Source organism: Carcharodon carcharias, chromosome 15 (genome assembly GCF_017639515.1).
Source record: "Carcharodon carcharias isolate sCarCar2 chromosome 15, sCarCar2.pri, whole genome shotgun sequence".
Classification (NCBI taxonomy): Eukaryota; Metazoa; Chordata; class Chondrichthyes; order Lamniformes; family Lamnidae; genus Carcharodon; species Carcharodon carcharias.
In genome coordinates this window covers 127,333,225-127,346,934 of record NC_054481.1, presented here as the reverse complement: position 1 = coordinate 127,346,934, position 13,710 = coordinate 127,333,225, and the positions used below count along the sequence as shown (strand labels likewise).

Sequence of the window (13,710 nt, the reverse complement as noted above, 5' to 3'; positions counted from 1 at the left end):
CTCAGATTCCCTTTCTTCTGCTGGTTTTATCTGCCCCATGGGCACCATGCTGGGTAATGCCTTTAACAGTCATCCTATTGTGCAGCCTTAAATTGTCCTTGTGTCATAACATTTGGGAGCCAGAGAGCTACTAAAGCTAACCAGATCACGAAATATCAGCACACCCTTGACAACAACAATCTCTTGAGCAATGTAGATTATCTATTGCCAAGCATTTTGCTATAAGCATACAGATGAAAAATTAGATCTTAATTGTGTAGATATTGGATCAAAATTAAATCTCTAGAGAAAGGCTTTGGGAATGTAAATAATAAAGTCTTAATTAATACCTGGGGTGTACAAAGAAATACCAGGGTTTGTACAAAGAAATAAGATATTTTGGTAAGTTTAGAAGAGCTTTGATAATATAACGAATGTTTATTTGGCACATCAAAATCAAAGTCTAGTCATAAGAGATAACAGTAATATACTTGCTGTGCCACTATATCCTGAGGTCAAGCAATAGTAAGGGTAAATGTCATTAATCAAAAGACAAATGGAATCTGCTGTTCAATTGATACAGCACAATCATATGCCACAAACAATGTTAAATTTTGTTATTTCTTAAATTCACTTAAGTTATCTGTCTGTAAAGCACTAAACCGCAGAAACAAAATCATCCCAGGTCTTTGCAGAGATAATCAGGCTCTGTTAAGGCACAAGTTGGTGCAAAACTGGCCTCAGCAACCCAAGAGGGAGAAAATATTTAAACTATCAACTAGGATTCCTGTTTATCTACAATCGATATCTACTGATCCTCATTAAAAAGTGCACATGCGCACTATGGGTGTGAACAAGATCAGACTCAGCAACAATGGAACAGTCTGCTCATTGTCCAGACTGACACATGAAGAACTACTACTTAGATGAAAGAGGCCACCCATCAAAAGCCAGCACTTTCAGACAAGTGAAAAATACTTATTTTTTACATTTCCATAATTCTAGAATGAGCATAGATTTCCTATTTACAAAAGGTCTTGATCAGCTTGTACATATATCCTAGGCAGAAGCTTCTGACCAAGCCACACATCACATTGCTATCACAGAAACAAGTTTTGAAGAAAGTTCTTAAACTGCAGAATATACACCACTTCTCAAAATCAAATGGCATTTAAGTTACTGTGCTGGTTTATTCAATTTAGAAAAATATACATTTCTTCTGTTCAAATAAAAAACTGGTGAATTTCTGGCAGCAAGCAACAGGCTCTTCCTTCCAAAATAACATTTTTGTTAAAGAACTCAACTTCTCTCATTCAAACTAATCACAATTAACAATTCTGATGCAGTTTACATTAGTTGTGAAGCTGTATTAGTACACATATGGAATATTCAAACTGAAGGTCCCAAAATAATGACAATTACTGACCTGGTTATTCATCAGGGTTTTGCTTTATAAAATTGGCAAAACTGTTATAGACAAATTGAGTGAAAAACTGAATTTTAAATAGTTTTGGATCATCAAAAAAGATGTACTTCAACATGTTGAAAGCAAACAAAAACATGAAAGTTGCCAAAGCATTGAATAGAACTGGAGAATATAGAGCTAGTAATATTTTAAAATGGTGATTAAACTTCCAGCTCTTGATTTTTCCAAATGGTTTTTAAGCTTCCTTTTGCAAGACTTTTGAATATTAGCAATACACCTCATTGCTTTTGATTCCTCAGTACTTTTTCTGCCATCAATTCAGAACTCAATATTTAAACCCAGCTATGTTGCGACTAAACATTTTAACTCCTAACCACGTGTAATATCAAAAAAATCAGATTGCAGGAAAATGAGAATACAATCATAGCTTTGATGAGAATACAATCGCACTTTGCACTGCCTATTATAAAATGGATGAAATGCTAAAATTCTAACAAACAGGACTTGTATATCAATTTTTTGCATATGCCTGGACCTTGAAAACTTAATACAGAATATTGTTCCTTAGCTAAGTGCGCAATATCTGATTTCCTAAAAGTCAACCCTGGTTTGAAGATACAGTAGTCATTATCTCAAGACAAAACCCTATCTGGTGATTAGCAAATGCAATACAACTGCTACAAGTGGATTGATTACAGGGCAGCCACAGGTAGTTTTTAAATATGTACCGATTACAGGTTCGAGCACATATTCAGTTGCACCAACATACCATGTTACTCATGATTAGAGAATAAATTCTGAGTTCAGATCAGTGATTAGGGAAAGGGATGAGAAGAGCAATAGAATACCTTACAAGATGTATAAAATGCCAGCATGACAAGCACCAAGTCAGATAAAGGACCTCCCCTATACTAGTGCAGCAGTATCACAGCATCAATATAACTTTCAACGTTAGGGACCTGTGCTACTGCTTGGGCTCATTCACTTACAATTGTTTAAACTGGATTCAAACCCAGATCACAAAAGTTATGACAACTCCCAATTCATGAGGCTTCTCACGATCTTATTAGACTTGACTTGGTTGCATACTGGGAACCAGGATCAAATGAAATCTTTAGCTGAATGGGGTTCGAGGCCAAAGGATATTTTGACTAGGGTACATGGACATAATTCAGTTAGTGATTTAAAAAGGAACTACCCATGTAAACTGCCCACACTGTAACCATACTCATTAGTGGTAATACTGCAATACATTCACCAGGGAGGGGGTGCAGTTAGAACTTAAATGCAGGAAAAGGAATTTGAATTTATAATAGAATAAGTTGGCAAAGTGTGCACAAATGTATGATTTTTAAATTGATTGTGCAATTCACCCTCCCACCTGTAAAACAAAGACATCTCTCTCCATAAGCATTTCGCACAGGAAAGCACATGACCTTAAATCACTCATTTCTGATCGCGATCAGGAATTTACTGTATGATCAGCCAAACACAAACCTCCAACCCATGGAATAACATTTTGTTGCTTTTTTATATAAAACATTGTATATCTTGTCTGAAGGTCATCCCTTTCTCAATGTCACATGACACTGAAAGTAGTTAATTTTATTAAAGTATTGTATAACATGTTGTCCACTGTAAGACAATCTATAAACAAAATTAACTTAATTCCTTTTTCAAACATCTCCAGCAGCATTTAGTAGGGAGAGTTGTGCACGCTGTAGGAGAACAATTGCTTAAAGAATCATTATGGCAGTTGAAGATCTGATGCTTAAGCACAAAGCCAGGCCAGCAAGAAATTTGACTGACCAAATATGTGGGCTCCAGAGCAGTTGCAAGAGGAGATGGCATCTTATGCACTGCATTGCTTTTGAATTGGCTCTCATCCCTCCTGTCATAGCCAAAGAAACAGCTCAATACCTTCTCTTCCCACTTCGTTACCTTTGCTGGCCCATTAGGAATAAGTGACCAGGGGATGGATGCTCATTTACAGTCTACCCCTCGATGGCCACGTTTGAAAACATTGTGTTGGTTTACACATGTTCGCTGATGACACATAGCTCTCACCACCATTTCCTTCCACCCACTCCTCCACTGTCTTTAAATTGTCAGACTGCTTTCACAATGTCTAGTATTAGGTGAGCAGAGATTTCCTCCAACTAATTAGGAAGACCGAAGTCAGTGCCTTCATTTCCCTAGCCATTGACACTATTCCTCTTGCTGGCAACTAAGGCTGATCCAGGCGGTTTGCAACCTTGGTGTCATTATTCCGAGGATGAGCTTTAATTACATATCCATACTATCACCAATACTGCCTATTTCCACCTCCATAACATTGCTAAACCGTGCCCCTATCTCAGCTCAATTGGTGCTGAAACCCCAAGCTTTTGGTCAATTGCCCTAATACTTCCTTAAGTGACTGTCAAATTTTGTTGGGATAACAGTTCTTTGAAGCGCCTTTGGACATTGTACTCAGCTTTTAAAAATACAACCGGTTGTTGACTTTCTAACTTGTGTCCTTGCAAGCAAATTTATGATGCACTAAATATTGGAACTATAGGTGCAAATATTCAGGTCTCATCATGTCAGAAATGCAACAGAAAGCTTTTCCTCCAGGTTTCCCACTGCATCTCTAGAAATACTTATACCTCAAGTTTAGAAATAGTACTAGATCAGAGTAAAGTGAAAAGACACACTCTTATAACCTGCAAGCATTGCTTTCCATTATGAATTGAAGAGGCTTTTAAGGTTGAAGATGATGCCAGGAAGGTGTCCTGCCTACTCACAATACCTGTTAAAAAATCAGACCCAGTCTACTCCCACTCTCTTCAATAACTCTCACTCCTGCTCTTCGTAGGTGCTTCACGTTATCTTAAGCCACCCTTACTCTATATGAAGTGGTTGAATATTTCCAGCATTGTCAAACCCTTCATTTTGAACCAATTTGAATTGAGATCTTAAAGAACATCTAAAAAATCCTTACATCAGATTTCAATCATTCAATTTTGCACAAGTGGTTATTCTATAACAGCTACCTGTAGTTAAAAAAAACACTTCAAAAGAATGGAAGTATGCATTGTAGCTGTAGACATTCACTTTTATCTGCATTGGAAAGATAAAAATCTAACTATGGACACTACAAAAGATAGGATGAAGGAATGAAACGTTTCAAAGGAATTTTAGAGAGAGATACACACATACACACTAACAACTAAGACCACTAATGAAGTAATTCCAAAACAAATGTATTTTTGTTTGTAACTGAAAATCTCAATCTACTCAAAACAAAATCTTGTAACATGGTACGAAATAGTATAGGCTGAAAACAGACAACATATAAATCATAGGCTATGTTATGTGCAATCAGAAAAAAAACATTTTAATTCTGAAATACTGTGCAGAATTGACTGAATCTGAAATCACCCTAAACAAAAATGTGGACCTTAAACAAAGTCTTTAACCAGGCCGGCCATCAGTCAAAAACAAAAAAGCCATACACTGCAAATGATACCTTGAGTATTCAGTTGTATGCAGACATGGAAGTTGGTGAAAAAGTACACTTTTAAGATGCATTGAACTGACAAGTTTTTGCCACGTAATAAGGCATTTTGTTAAAATATAAGTATCAAACTACACCACTCAATGCTGTCCAAAGTAGTTTAGAAGTTGTTGAATCAGCTTCTCATTTTTCAGATTTTTCACAACTCAATGCTCAGAAAATAGATTAATAGTCATTCAGAAATTATTTAACATTTACAGTTAAACTAAAATAAAACTTATCCACAACAAATTTGAACACAGCGCTCCGAATCAATGCACTTTTTCTAAAAAGACCACAAGCTATCAATAGCCTTTCAATTTTTCCCTTTATTTTTACAGAAATTGCTCTGTGACAACAGCAAACATGACAGCATTATGCAAGGGGGCAAAAACTAAACTCTCAGAACTAGGCAATGCAAAAGAGCAGATTTAACATTTGAAGTTACAACATTAGAATAGCTTGTTAAAGGAGTTCTCCAATGTTACTTCAGCATTCAGCAATTCCTAAGCAGTTGATATCATTCTACATCATTATAAAAATACTCAAAACAAAAAAGACTGCAGAATTCTTTACAAACACTGATGGAAATACTCTGATTTTAATAATGTTTCTGAGGAAAGCTGGCTGCAAATACAAGTTTAATGCCCAGACTCTATTATAATGCAGCATCTAGTTATAAAAGATTCAAAACAATAAAGCATAGAATATTTTAATTGTATTTTTTTTCCAGTGGGAACCACCCACAACATCTGTTACATGCACCACCTTTACAAAACAACTGAATTTTCCCTTCAGATACTTATTGTAACATTAAAATACAGCTTGGTATTTGATTCATTCCATTAAACTACAAGTAACTGGTATAGATCAAAGAACCTGCAATGCGTCGACTTTTGTGCTTTAAAAAGGATAATCAATATTAATATGAACATTAAAGCCTTTTTTTTAAGAAAGTCTGAATGACATGGTCATTTATCAGCCTCTTAGAAAACTTAATGGACAATAGTGTAACAATCATTTTTAATTTTTGAGCAAGCTGTCAATGACCAAAAAAAAAGCTTTTCTTCGTTAAAAGAGATCAAAGGCATGGTGTTTAAATTATTTAAAGGTTGGTAAAAAATGTTACACTGATGCAGTGCTGTCCACCAAGATATAAATTGACAGAACTGCTCAATCTTAGAAGGAAAGATTTGTTTTTCGGGAGCAGGGAGAGCCAGGAAATAAATGTGGAGCGTTTATTCAACGTTAGACTGGAAATCCATCGGGAGACAGAAAATCCTTTAATTACCATGAATATTTAAGATTAATACACACTGCAGTTTAAAGTAACGTCATGTGGATCTATATAAAAACAAAGCCTGGCCCTTTGCTAACCCTAGATGACCAAACCCACAATTGAGGGAGGGAGAGAAGAAAAAAAAGGGACAACTCCGTGGAAAAGAAAAAAAAAAAACAGGTCGTGTTTCCGAATGCATTGCAGATTTAAAAAGGCTGGCAAACGGTTTGCAAGCGCAAATTAAATATGTTTATTTTTTTTTTTTAAAAAAAAAGAACGAGATGAAGGGAGGGAAGGAGGCAAGGTCGTTTCCCCACCCCAAGCGCATCTCCAACCCTCAGGCAAAGCACCAAACGATGAAGAGGAGCAAAACAAAACCAAAAAAAAAAAATAACTCAACCCAGGGAAGTATTTTCTGCAAGGCGCAACGGATTCCTGCACTGCCCCAAGAGATTTTAATTAAAATTAAATCTTCGGGGGTGAATGCCCCTTCCTCACATCCCGATGGAGAATGTGAGGGGGGGGGGGGGGGAGAAGAGAGAGAGAGAGAGAGAGGGCTGGGGGCTGGGGGGGGGGGGGGGGGGGGGGCCGGGATTCCTCAGCCCAAATAAAAGCAACGAATAGTCTGTGTGTTCACTTAAAAAGGCTGCGCGCCCACATCACCTCTGCAGAAATAAACAAGACAGGTAAAACAAAAATAAATCCTTTGGGGGGGGGGGGGGGGCTCCTCATCCCCCAAGAACATGGCCGGAGCCGAGCGCCAGGCAGAATGATGCGGGGTGGCGGAGGGGAGAAGGGGGGGCGGGTAGAGAAACAAAACAACACCACAAAACACCGGGTTAATCACAGAGACCGGGATCCTCCTCACCTTTGCCAGCGGACACCGCCACGGACAGGGTCAGTAAGAGGCAGGTTATCGAGGCGGAGGGTTTACACCTGACCGGATTCATACTGCCGCTTCTCCCGCTCCCACCGCCCGGCTGCCGATCGCTAAAATGGCGGTCGCTCGCTCGCGCGCCCCGCAGCCCAGCCCAGCCCAGAGCAGCTCCGCCCCGCCCCGCCCCGCCCGGCGCGCGAGCCGCACGCTGACGTCACCCATCCGACCCGCCCCCGCGTCTGCCACCGCTGACGACACCCCTCGGTCCCGCCCGCCGCTGACGTCACTCGCCCGGCACACACACACACACACACACACACACACACACCCCCCCCCCCCCCACCACCCCTTCCTCCCCGCCAATGCCCGGCCCGGCCCTCACTGACGTCACCCCTCCCTCGGCCCCTCTCGGCTAGTCACCGCTGACGTCACCTCAACGGTGCATCACGTGACAGTTAAAGGGGCAAGGACTCCCCAGTACAGGCTATTCAACCCCTCCACGACAACAACTTCTTACATTTACATAGTACCTTTAACAAAGACACTCGATATTAATATAGCATCTTTAACAGCAACAACTTATATTTATATAGCACATTTAATAGCAGCAACAACTATATTCACCTAGTTCCTTTAATATTAAACAACACCACAGGAGATTTACAAAGCAAAATTAGACACCAAGCCATGTCATAGAGGCCCTTCAGCCCATCGTGTCTGTGCCAGTCATCAAGCCCCTATCTACTCTAATCCCATTTTCCAGCACTTGGCCCGTAGCCCTGTATGCTATAGCATTTCAAGTATTCATCTAAATACTTCTTAAATGTTGCGAGGGTTCCTGCCTCCACCACCCTTTCAGGCAGTGAGTTCCACCCTCTGGGTGAAAAGTTTTTTCCTCAAATCCCTCTAAACCTCCTGCCCCTTACCTTAAATCTATGCCCCCTGGCTTTTGACCCTTCAACTAAGGGAAAAGTTTCTTCCTATCTACCCTATCTATGCCCCTCATAATTTTCTACACCTTGATCAGGTCCTCCCTCAGCTTTCTCTGCTGTAAGGAAAACAACCCCAGCCTATCTATAACAAAAACAGAACTACCTGGAAAAACTCAGCAGGTCTGGCAGCATCGGCGGAGAAGAAAAGAGTTGAGGTTTCGAGTCCTCATGACCCTTCGACAGAACTCAGTTCTTTTCTTCTCTGCCGATGCTGCCAGACCTGCTGAGTTTTTCCAGGTAATTCTGTTTTTGTTTTGGATTTCCAGCATCCGCAGTTTTTTGCTTTTATCCCAGCCTATCTAACCTCTGTTATTAGCTGAAATGCTCCAATCCAGGCAACATCCTGGTGAATCTCCTCTGCAACCTCTCCAGTGCAATCACACCTTCCCTATAGTGTGGCGGTCAGAGCTGCACACAGTACTCCAGCTGTGGCCTAACTAACGTTTTATATAGCTCCATCATAACCTTCCTGCTCTTGTATTCAATTCCTCGACTAATAAAGGCAAGTATCCCATATGTCTTCTTAACCACCTTATGTACCTGTCCTGCTGCTTTCAAGGATCTATGGACATGCACATCAAGGTCCCTCTTGTTCTCTGTACTTCCTAGGGTCCTACCATTCATCGTATACTCCCTTACCTTGTTAGTTCTCTTGAAATGCATCAACTCACATTCTTCAGGATTAAATTCCATTTGCTACTGTTCTGCCCATCTGACCAGCCCGTCCATATCGTCCTGTAGTCCAAAGGCTTTCCTCCTCGCTATTTACCACACGACCAATTTTAATGTCATCTGAGAACTTACTGATCACACCTTCTACATTCATGTCTAGATCATGAATATACACTACAATCAGCCATGTAAAGCAAGATTGGGGGAGATGACCAAAAGCTTGGTCAAAGACATAGGTTTTAAGAAGTGTATGTAAGGAGGAAAATGTGGTGGAGAATTGGAGAAGTTTAGGGAGGGAATGCCAGAGTTGTGGCTCAGCTGAAGGCATGGCCACCAATGGTGGAGAGACCAAGAGGCCAGAATTAGATGAGCACAGATATCTTGGAAGGCTGTGGGGTTGGAGGAGATTACAGAGATAGGGAGAAGTAAGGCCATGGAAGGATTTGAAGACAAGGATGAGAATTTTAAAATCAAGGCATTGCTTGATCAGGATCCAATGTAAGTAAGTGAGCCATTCAGTGAGATCATGGTTTATCTGCAATTGAACTTCATGTACCTGTCTTTGCCCCTATCCTTCGATGCATTTAGTATTTAGTTAATAAATATCTATCAATCTCAGATTTAAAATTAACAATTGATCTAGCATTAATTGCCATTTGCAGACAATCACTCCAAATTTTCATCACTCTTTGTGCATTGAAGTGTCTCCTAATTTCACTCCTGAAAGGTCTGGCTTTATTTTGTTGACTATGTCCCCTAGTCCTAGACTCCCCAATCAGCAGAAATAGTTTCTATTGACATTATCAGGTTTTCTCACATACATAGAGAATTACATGGGATATACAGCACAGGAACAGGCCATTCGGTCCAACCAGTCCATGGCTATTCCACTCCAGCCTCCTCCCATCCTCTTTCATCTAAAACTATCAACTTAACCATCAATTCTCTTCTCTCTCATATGCTTATCTGGTTTTTCCTTCAATGTATCGATAATGCTCACCCCCTGTGGTAGTGACTTCCATGTTCTCAGTGCTCTGTCGATAAAGAAGTTTCTTCTGAATTCCCGATTGGATTTCTTGGTACTTTGCAATGATGACCTCTGGCTTTGTTCTCCCACAAGTGGAAACATTCTCCCTGCGTCTTACTCTGTCAAAAGCTTTCATAATTTTAAAGACCTCTATTAGGTCACCCTTCAGCCTTAGACCCAGCATCTTCATAGATAGATGTGAACCCATCTGAATTTGTGCTGGAGGTCATTAATCATGGTCCTAACATTTCCCCAGAACAGGAATGTCCCTTGGAAGGCACTTGTATCCAAATTGGGGGAATGAGAACGGATTGCAGCTATAGACTTCATTAACAGTCACTAGCTACAGAACATTTCAACTGCTACCCAGAGAAAGAAGCCAGAGGGCCTTCAGCCTCACTGGTAATCATTGCTCTCCCTCAAAAGTTTCCTATATGGAGGTGGGTAAAATTTTCTGGCAATTCTCTTTAGATCCACTGGCCTCAAAAGACTAATCATAACTCAAAGCCTCAGTTGCAATGAACAAGTTGTCTTCTGGGCATCTGCCTGGCAGAAATACAGGAAATGAGTCAAGTTAATCATTGCATTACAGTGTCATGTTAAATCTTTCATCTGTTCCAGGTAGAAGCACTCCTCCCTCATCTCAGGGAAATGCCTGGAAGGTCAGCTTTATGAATTGCTCCACCTTTTTCCTATATCTTAATTTGTGCCTGAGGAGTAGGCAAGTGTGAGGAATAAAGCAAAGAAAAATCAGCCCCAATATGTATTAAAGGGGTGAACTTGGATAAACCAAACTGATAATTCTTGATAAAAACAAAAAAACTGCGGATGCTGGAAATCCAAAACAAAAACAGAATTACCTGGAAAAACTCAGCAGGTCTGGCAGCATTGGCGGAGAAGAAAAGAGTTGACGTTTCGAGTCCTCATGACCCTTCGACAGAACTTGAGTGAGTCCAAGAAAGAGTTGAAATATAAGCTGGTTTAAGGTGTGTGGGGGGGTGGGGAGAGAGAGAGAGAGAGAAGTGGAGGGGGTGGTGTGGTTGTAGGGACAAACAAGCAGTGATAGAAGCAGATCATCAAAAGATGTCAACAACAATAGAACAAAAGAACACATAGGTGTTAAAGTTGGTGATATTATCTAAACGAATGTGCTAATTAAGAATGGATGGTAGGGTACTCAAGGTATGGCTCTAGTGGGGGTGGAGGGAGCATAAAAGATTTTAAAATATTTAAAAATAATGGAAATAGGTGGGAAAAGAAAAATCTATATAATTTATTGGAAAAAAAAGGAAGGGGGAAACAGAAACGGGGTGGGGATGGAGGAGGGAGCTCAAGACCTAAAGTTGTTGAATTCAGTATTCAGTCCGGAAGGTTGTAAAGTGCCTAGTCGGAAGATGAGGTATTGTTCCTCCAGTTTGCGTTGGGCTTCATTGGAACAATGCAGCAAGCCAAGGACAGAGTGGAGTGTTAAAATGGCAAGCAACAGGGAGGTTTGGGTCATTCTTGCGGACAGACCGCAGGTGTTCTGCAAAGTGGTCGCCCAGTTTACGTTTGGTCTCTCCAATGTAGAGGAGACCACATTGGGAGCAACGAATGCAGTAGACTAAGTTGGGGGAAATGCAAGTGAAATGCTGCTTCACTTGAAAGGAGTGTTTGGGCCCTTGGACGGTGAGGAGGGAGGAAGTGAAGGGGCAGGTGTTGCATCTTTTGCGTGGGCATGGGGTGGTGCCACAGGAGGGGGTTGAGGAGTAGGGGGTGATGGAGGAGTGGACCAGGGTGTCCCGGAGGGAGCGATCCCTAAGGAATGCCGATAGGGGGGGGTGAAGGGAAGATGTGTTTGGTGTTGGCATCATGCTGGAGTTGGCGGAAATGGCAGAGAATGATCCTTTGAATGCGGAGGCTGGTGGGGTGATAAGTGAGGACAAGGGGGACCCTATCATGTTTCTGGGAGGGAGGAGAAGGCGTGAGGGCGGATGCGCGGGAGATGGGCCGGACACGGTTGAGGGCCCTGTCAATGACCGTGGGTGGAAAACTTCGGTTAAGGAAGAAGGAGGACATGTCAGAGGAATTGTTTTTGAAGGTAGCATCATTGGAACAGATGCGAACAGATATTTCTTATACTTCATGTACCTGTCTTTGCCCCATCCTTCAATGCATTTAGTATTTAGTTAATAAATATCTATCAATCTCAGATTTAAAATTAACAATTGATCTAGCATTAATTGCCATTTGCAGACGATCACTCCAAATTTTCATCACTCTTTGTGTGTTGAAGTGTCTCCTAATTTCACTCCTGAAAGGTCTGGCTTTATTTTGTTGACTATGTCCCCTAGTCCTAGACTCCCCAACCAGCAGAAATAGTTTCTATTGACCTTATCAGGTTTTCTCACATACATAGAGAATTACATGGGATATACAGCAATGGGATATACGTTCAGTCCAAACAGTCCATGGCTGTTCCACTCCAGCCTCCTCCCATCCCCTTTCATCTAAAACTATCAGCATAACCATCAATTCTCTTCTCTCTCATATGCTTATCTGGTTTTCCCTTCAATGTATCGATAATGCTCACAGCCCCTGTGGTAGTGACTTCTATGTTCTCACTGCTCTGTCGGTAAAGAAGTTTCTTCTGAATTCTCTATTGGATTTCTCGGTACTTTGCAATGATGACCTCTGGCTTTGTTCTCCTTAACCCTGACTTTCCTTATGTTATTATAGCTTTTATACATGTAAAGATATATTATTTTGGCAACTCACAGTGATTCAGATTTGGGAAAATAAATAAGTAAGCAAACAGATATGACATAAAATATGTTACTAATAATTTCCGTTTTTACCTGTAGGATTTATTTATTATTATGGGAATACTTTCAGAGCTGTAAAAATATAAACAAGTTGGAAAATTCTTGAAGATGCAATGTCCTGTCAATACTCTGTTAGCCATCTTGATTAGGGCTGGAATGGTGCCTGGTGGAGTTTAGTCTCCACTGAAAATAATCCACCAAGGTCCAACTTGTGAAACTTCTTTTCTCATTACAGTTGCTTCCGGCTACAACCAAGCTCCTTCATCCCATGATATAAACATGACCAAAGAACTTGCTCATAATAAAACAATTCTTCTGAATGGTTTGTATTAATTGCTTTCCAGCACTGCAAGAATCGCAAGGGTAGAAATTTGTATTAGGGGGTCGTACAAAGCAGGTGGCATTGAATCTGATGCCTATTATATAGTCTACCCAATACTCAGCTCAATAGATATATGTAATGCTAGTTCCATTGCATTATTGCCTAAGGCAAAGTTCTACCCCACTGTCCTGTACTGAATCTTTCCAAAATGTATCATAGAGAAAAGCTGTAATTATAACCAGTGAACTTCTGTCATTAGTGAATGGCAATACAGATCATAGTCATAGAGTCGTGGAGGTCTACAGCACAGTAAAAGGCCCTTCGGCCCATCAAGTCTATGTTGGTCAAACAAGTACCTAACTATTCTAATCCCATTTTCCAGCACTAGGCCCATAGCCTTGTATGCCCTGGCATCACAAGTGCACATCCAAATACTTCTTAAATGTTATGAGGGTTTCTGTCTCTACCACCCTTTCAGTCAGTGAGTTCCAGATTCCCACCACCCTCTGGGTGAAAAATTTCTTCCTTACACCCCCTCTAAATCTCCTGCCCCTTACCTTAAACCTATGCCCCCTGGTTATTGATCCCTCCACCAAGGGGAAAAGTTCCTTCCTGTCTACCCTATCTATGCCCCTCATAATTTTATATACTTCAATCATGTACCCCTTAATCTCATCTGCTCCAGGGAAAATAACCCCAGTCTATCCAATCTCTCCTCATTACTAAAACTCTCCAGCCCAGGCAACATCCTGGTAAATCTCCTCTGCACTCTCTCAAGTGCAATCACATCCTTC

General features: G+C 40.8%; 1 protein-coding gene across 4 annotated transcripts in view; it reads right to left on the bottom strand.

Moving 5' to 3' along the window:
- Window positions 1-7,242, bottom strand: part of clstn1 (calsyntenin 1) — an 83,529-nt gene extending 76,287 nt beyond the window's left edge. For all 4 annotated transcript variants that reach the window (XM_041207494.1, XM_041207496.1, XM_041207495.1 and 1 more), the window contains exon 1: window positions 7,091-7,242. In XM_041207494.1, the coding sequence (XP_041063428.1) occupies window positions 7,091-7,172 (82 nt within the window). In that variant the 5' untranslated portion in view covers window positions 7,173-7,242. The remainder of the gene's footprint in view (window positions 1-7,090) is intronic.
- Window positions 7,243-13,710: the final 6,468 nt, after the last annotated feature.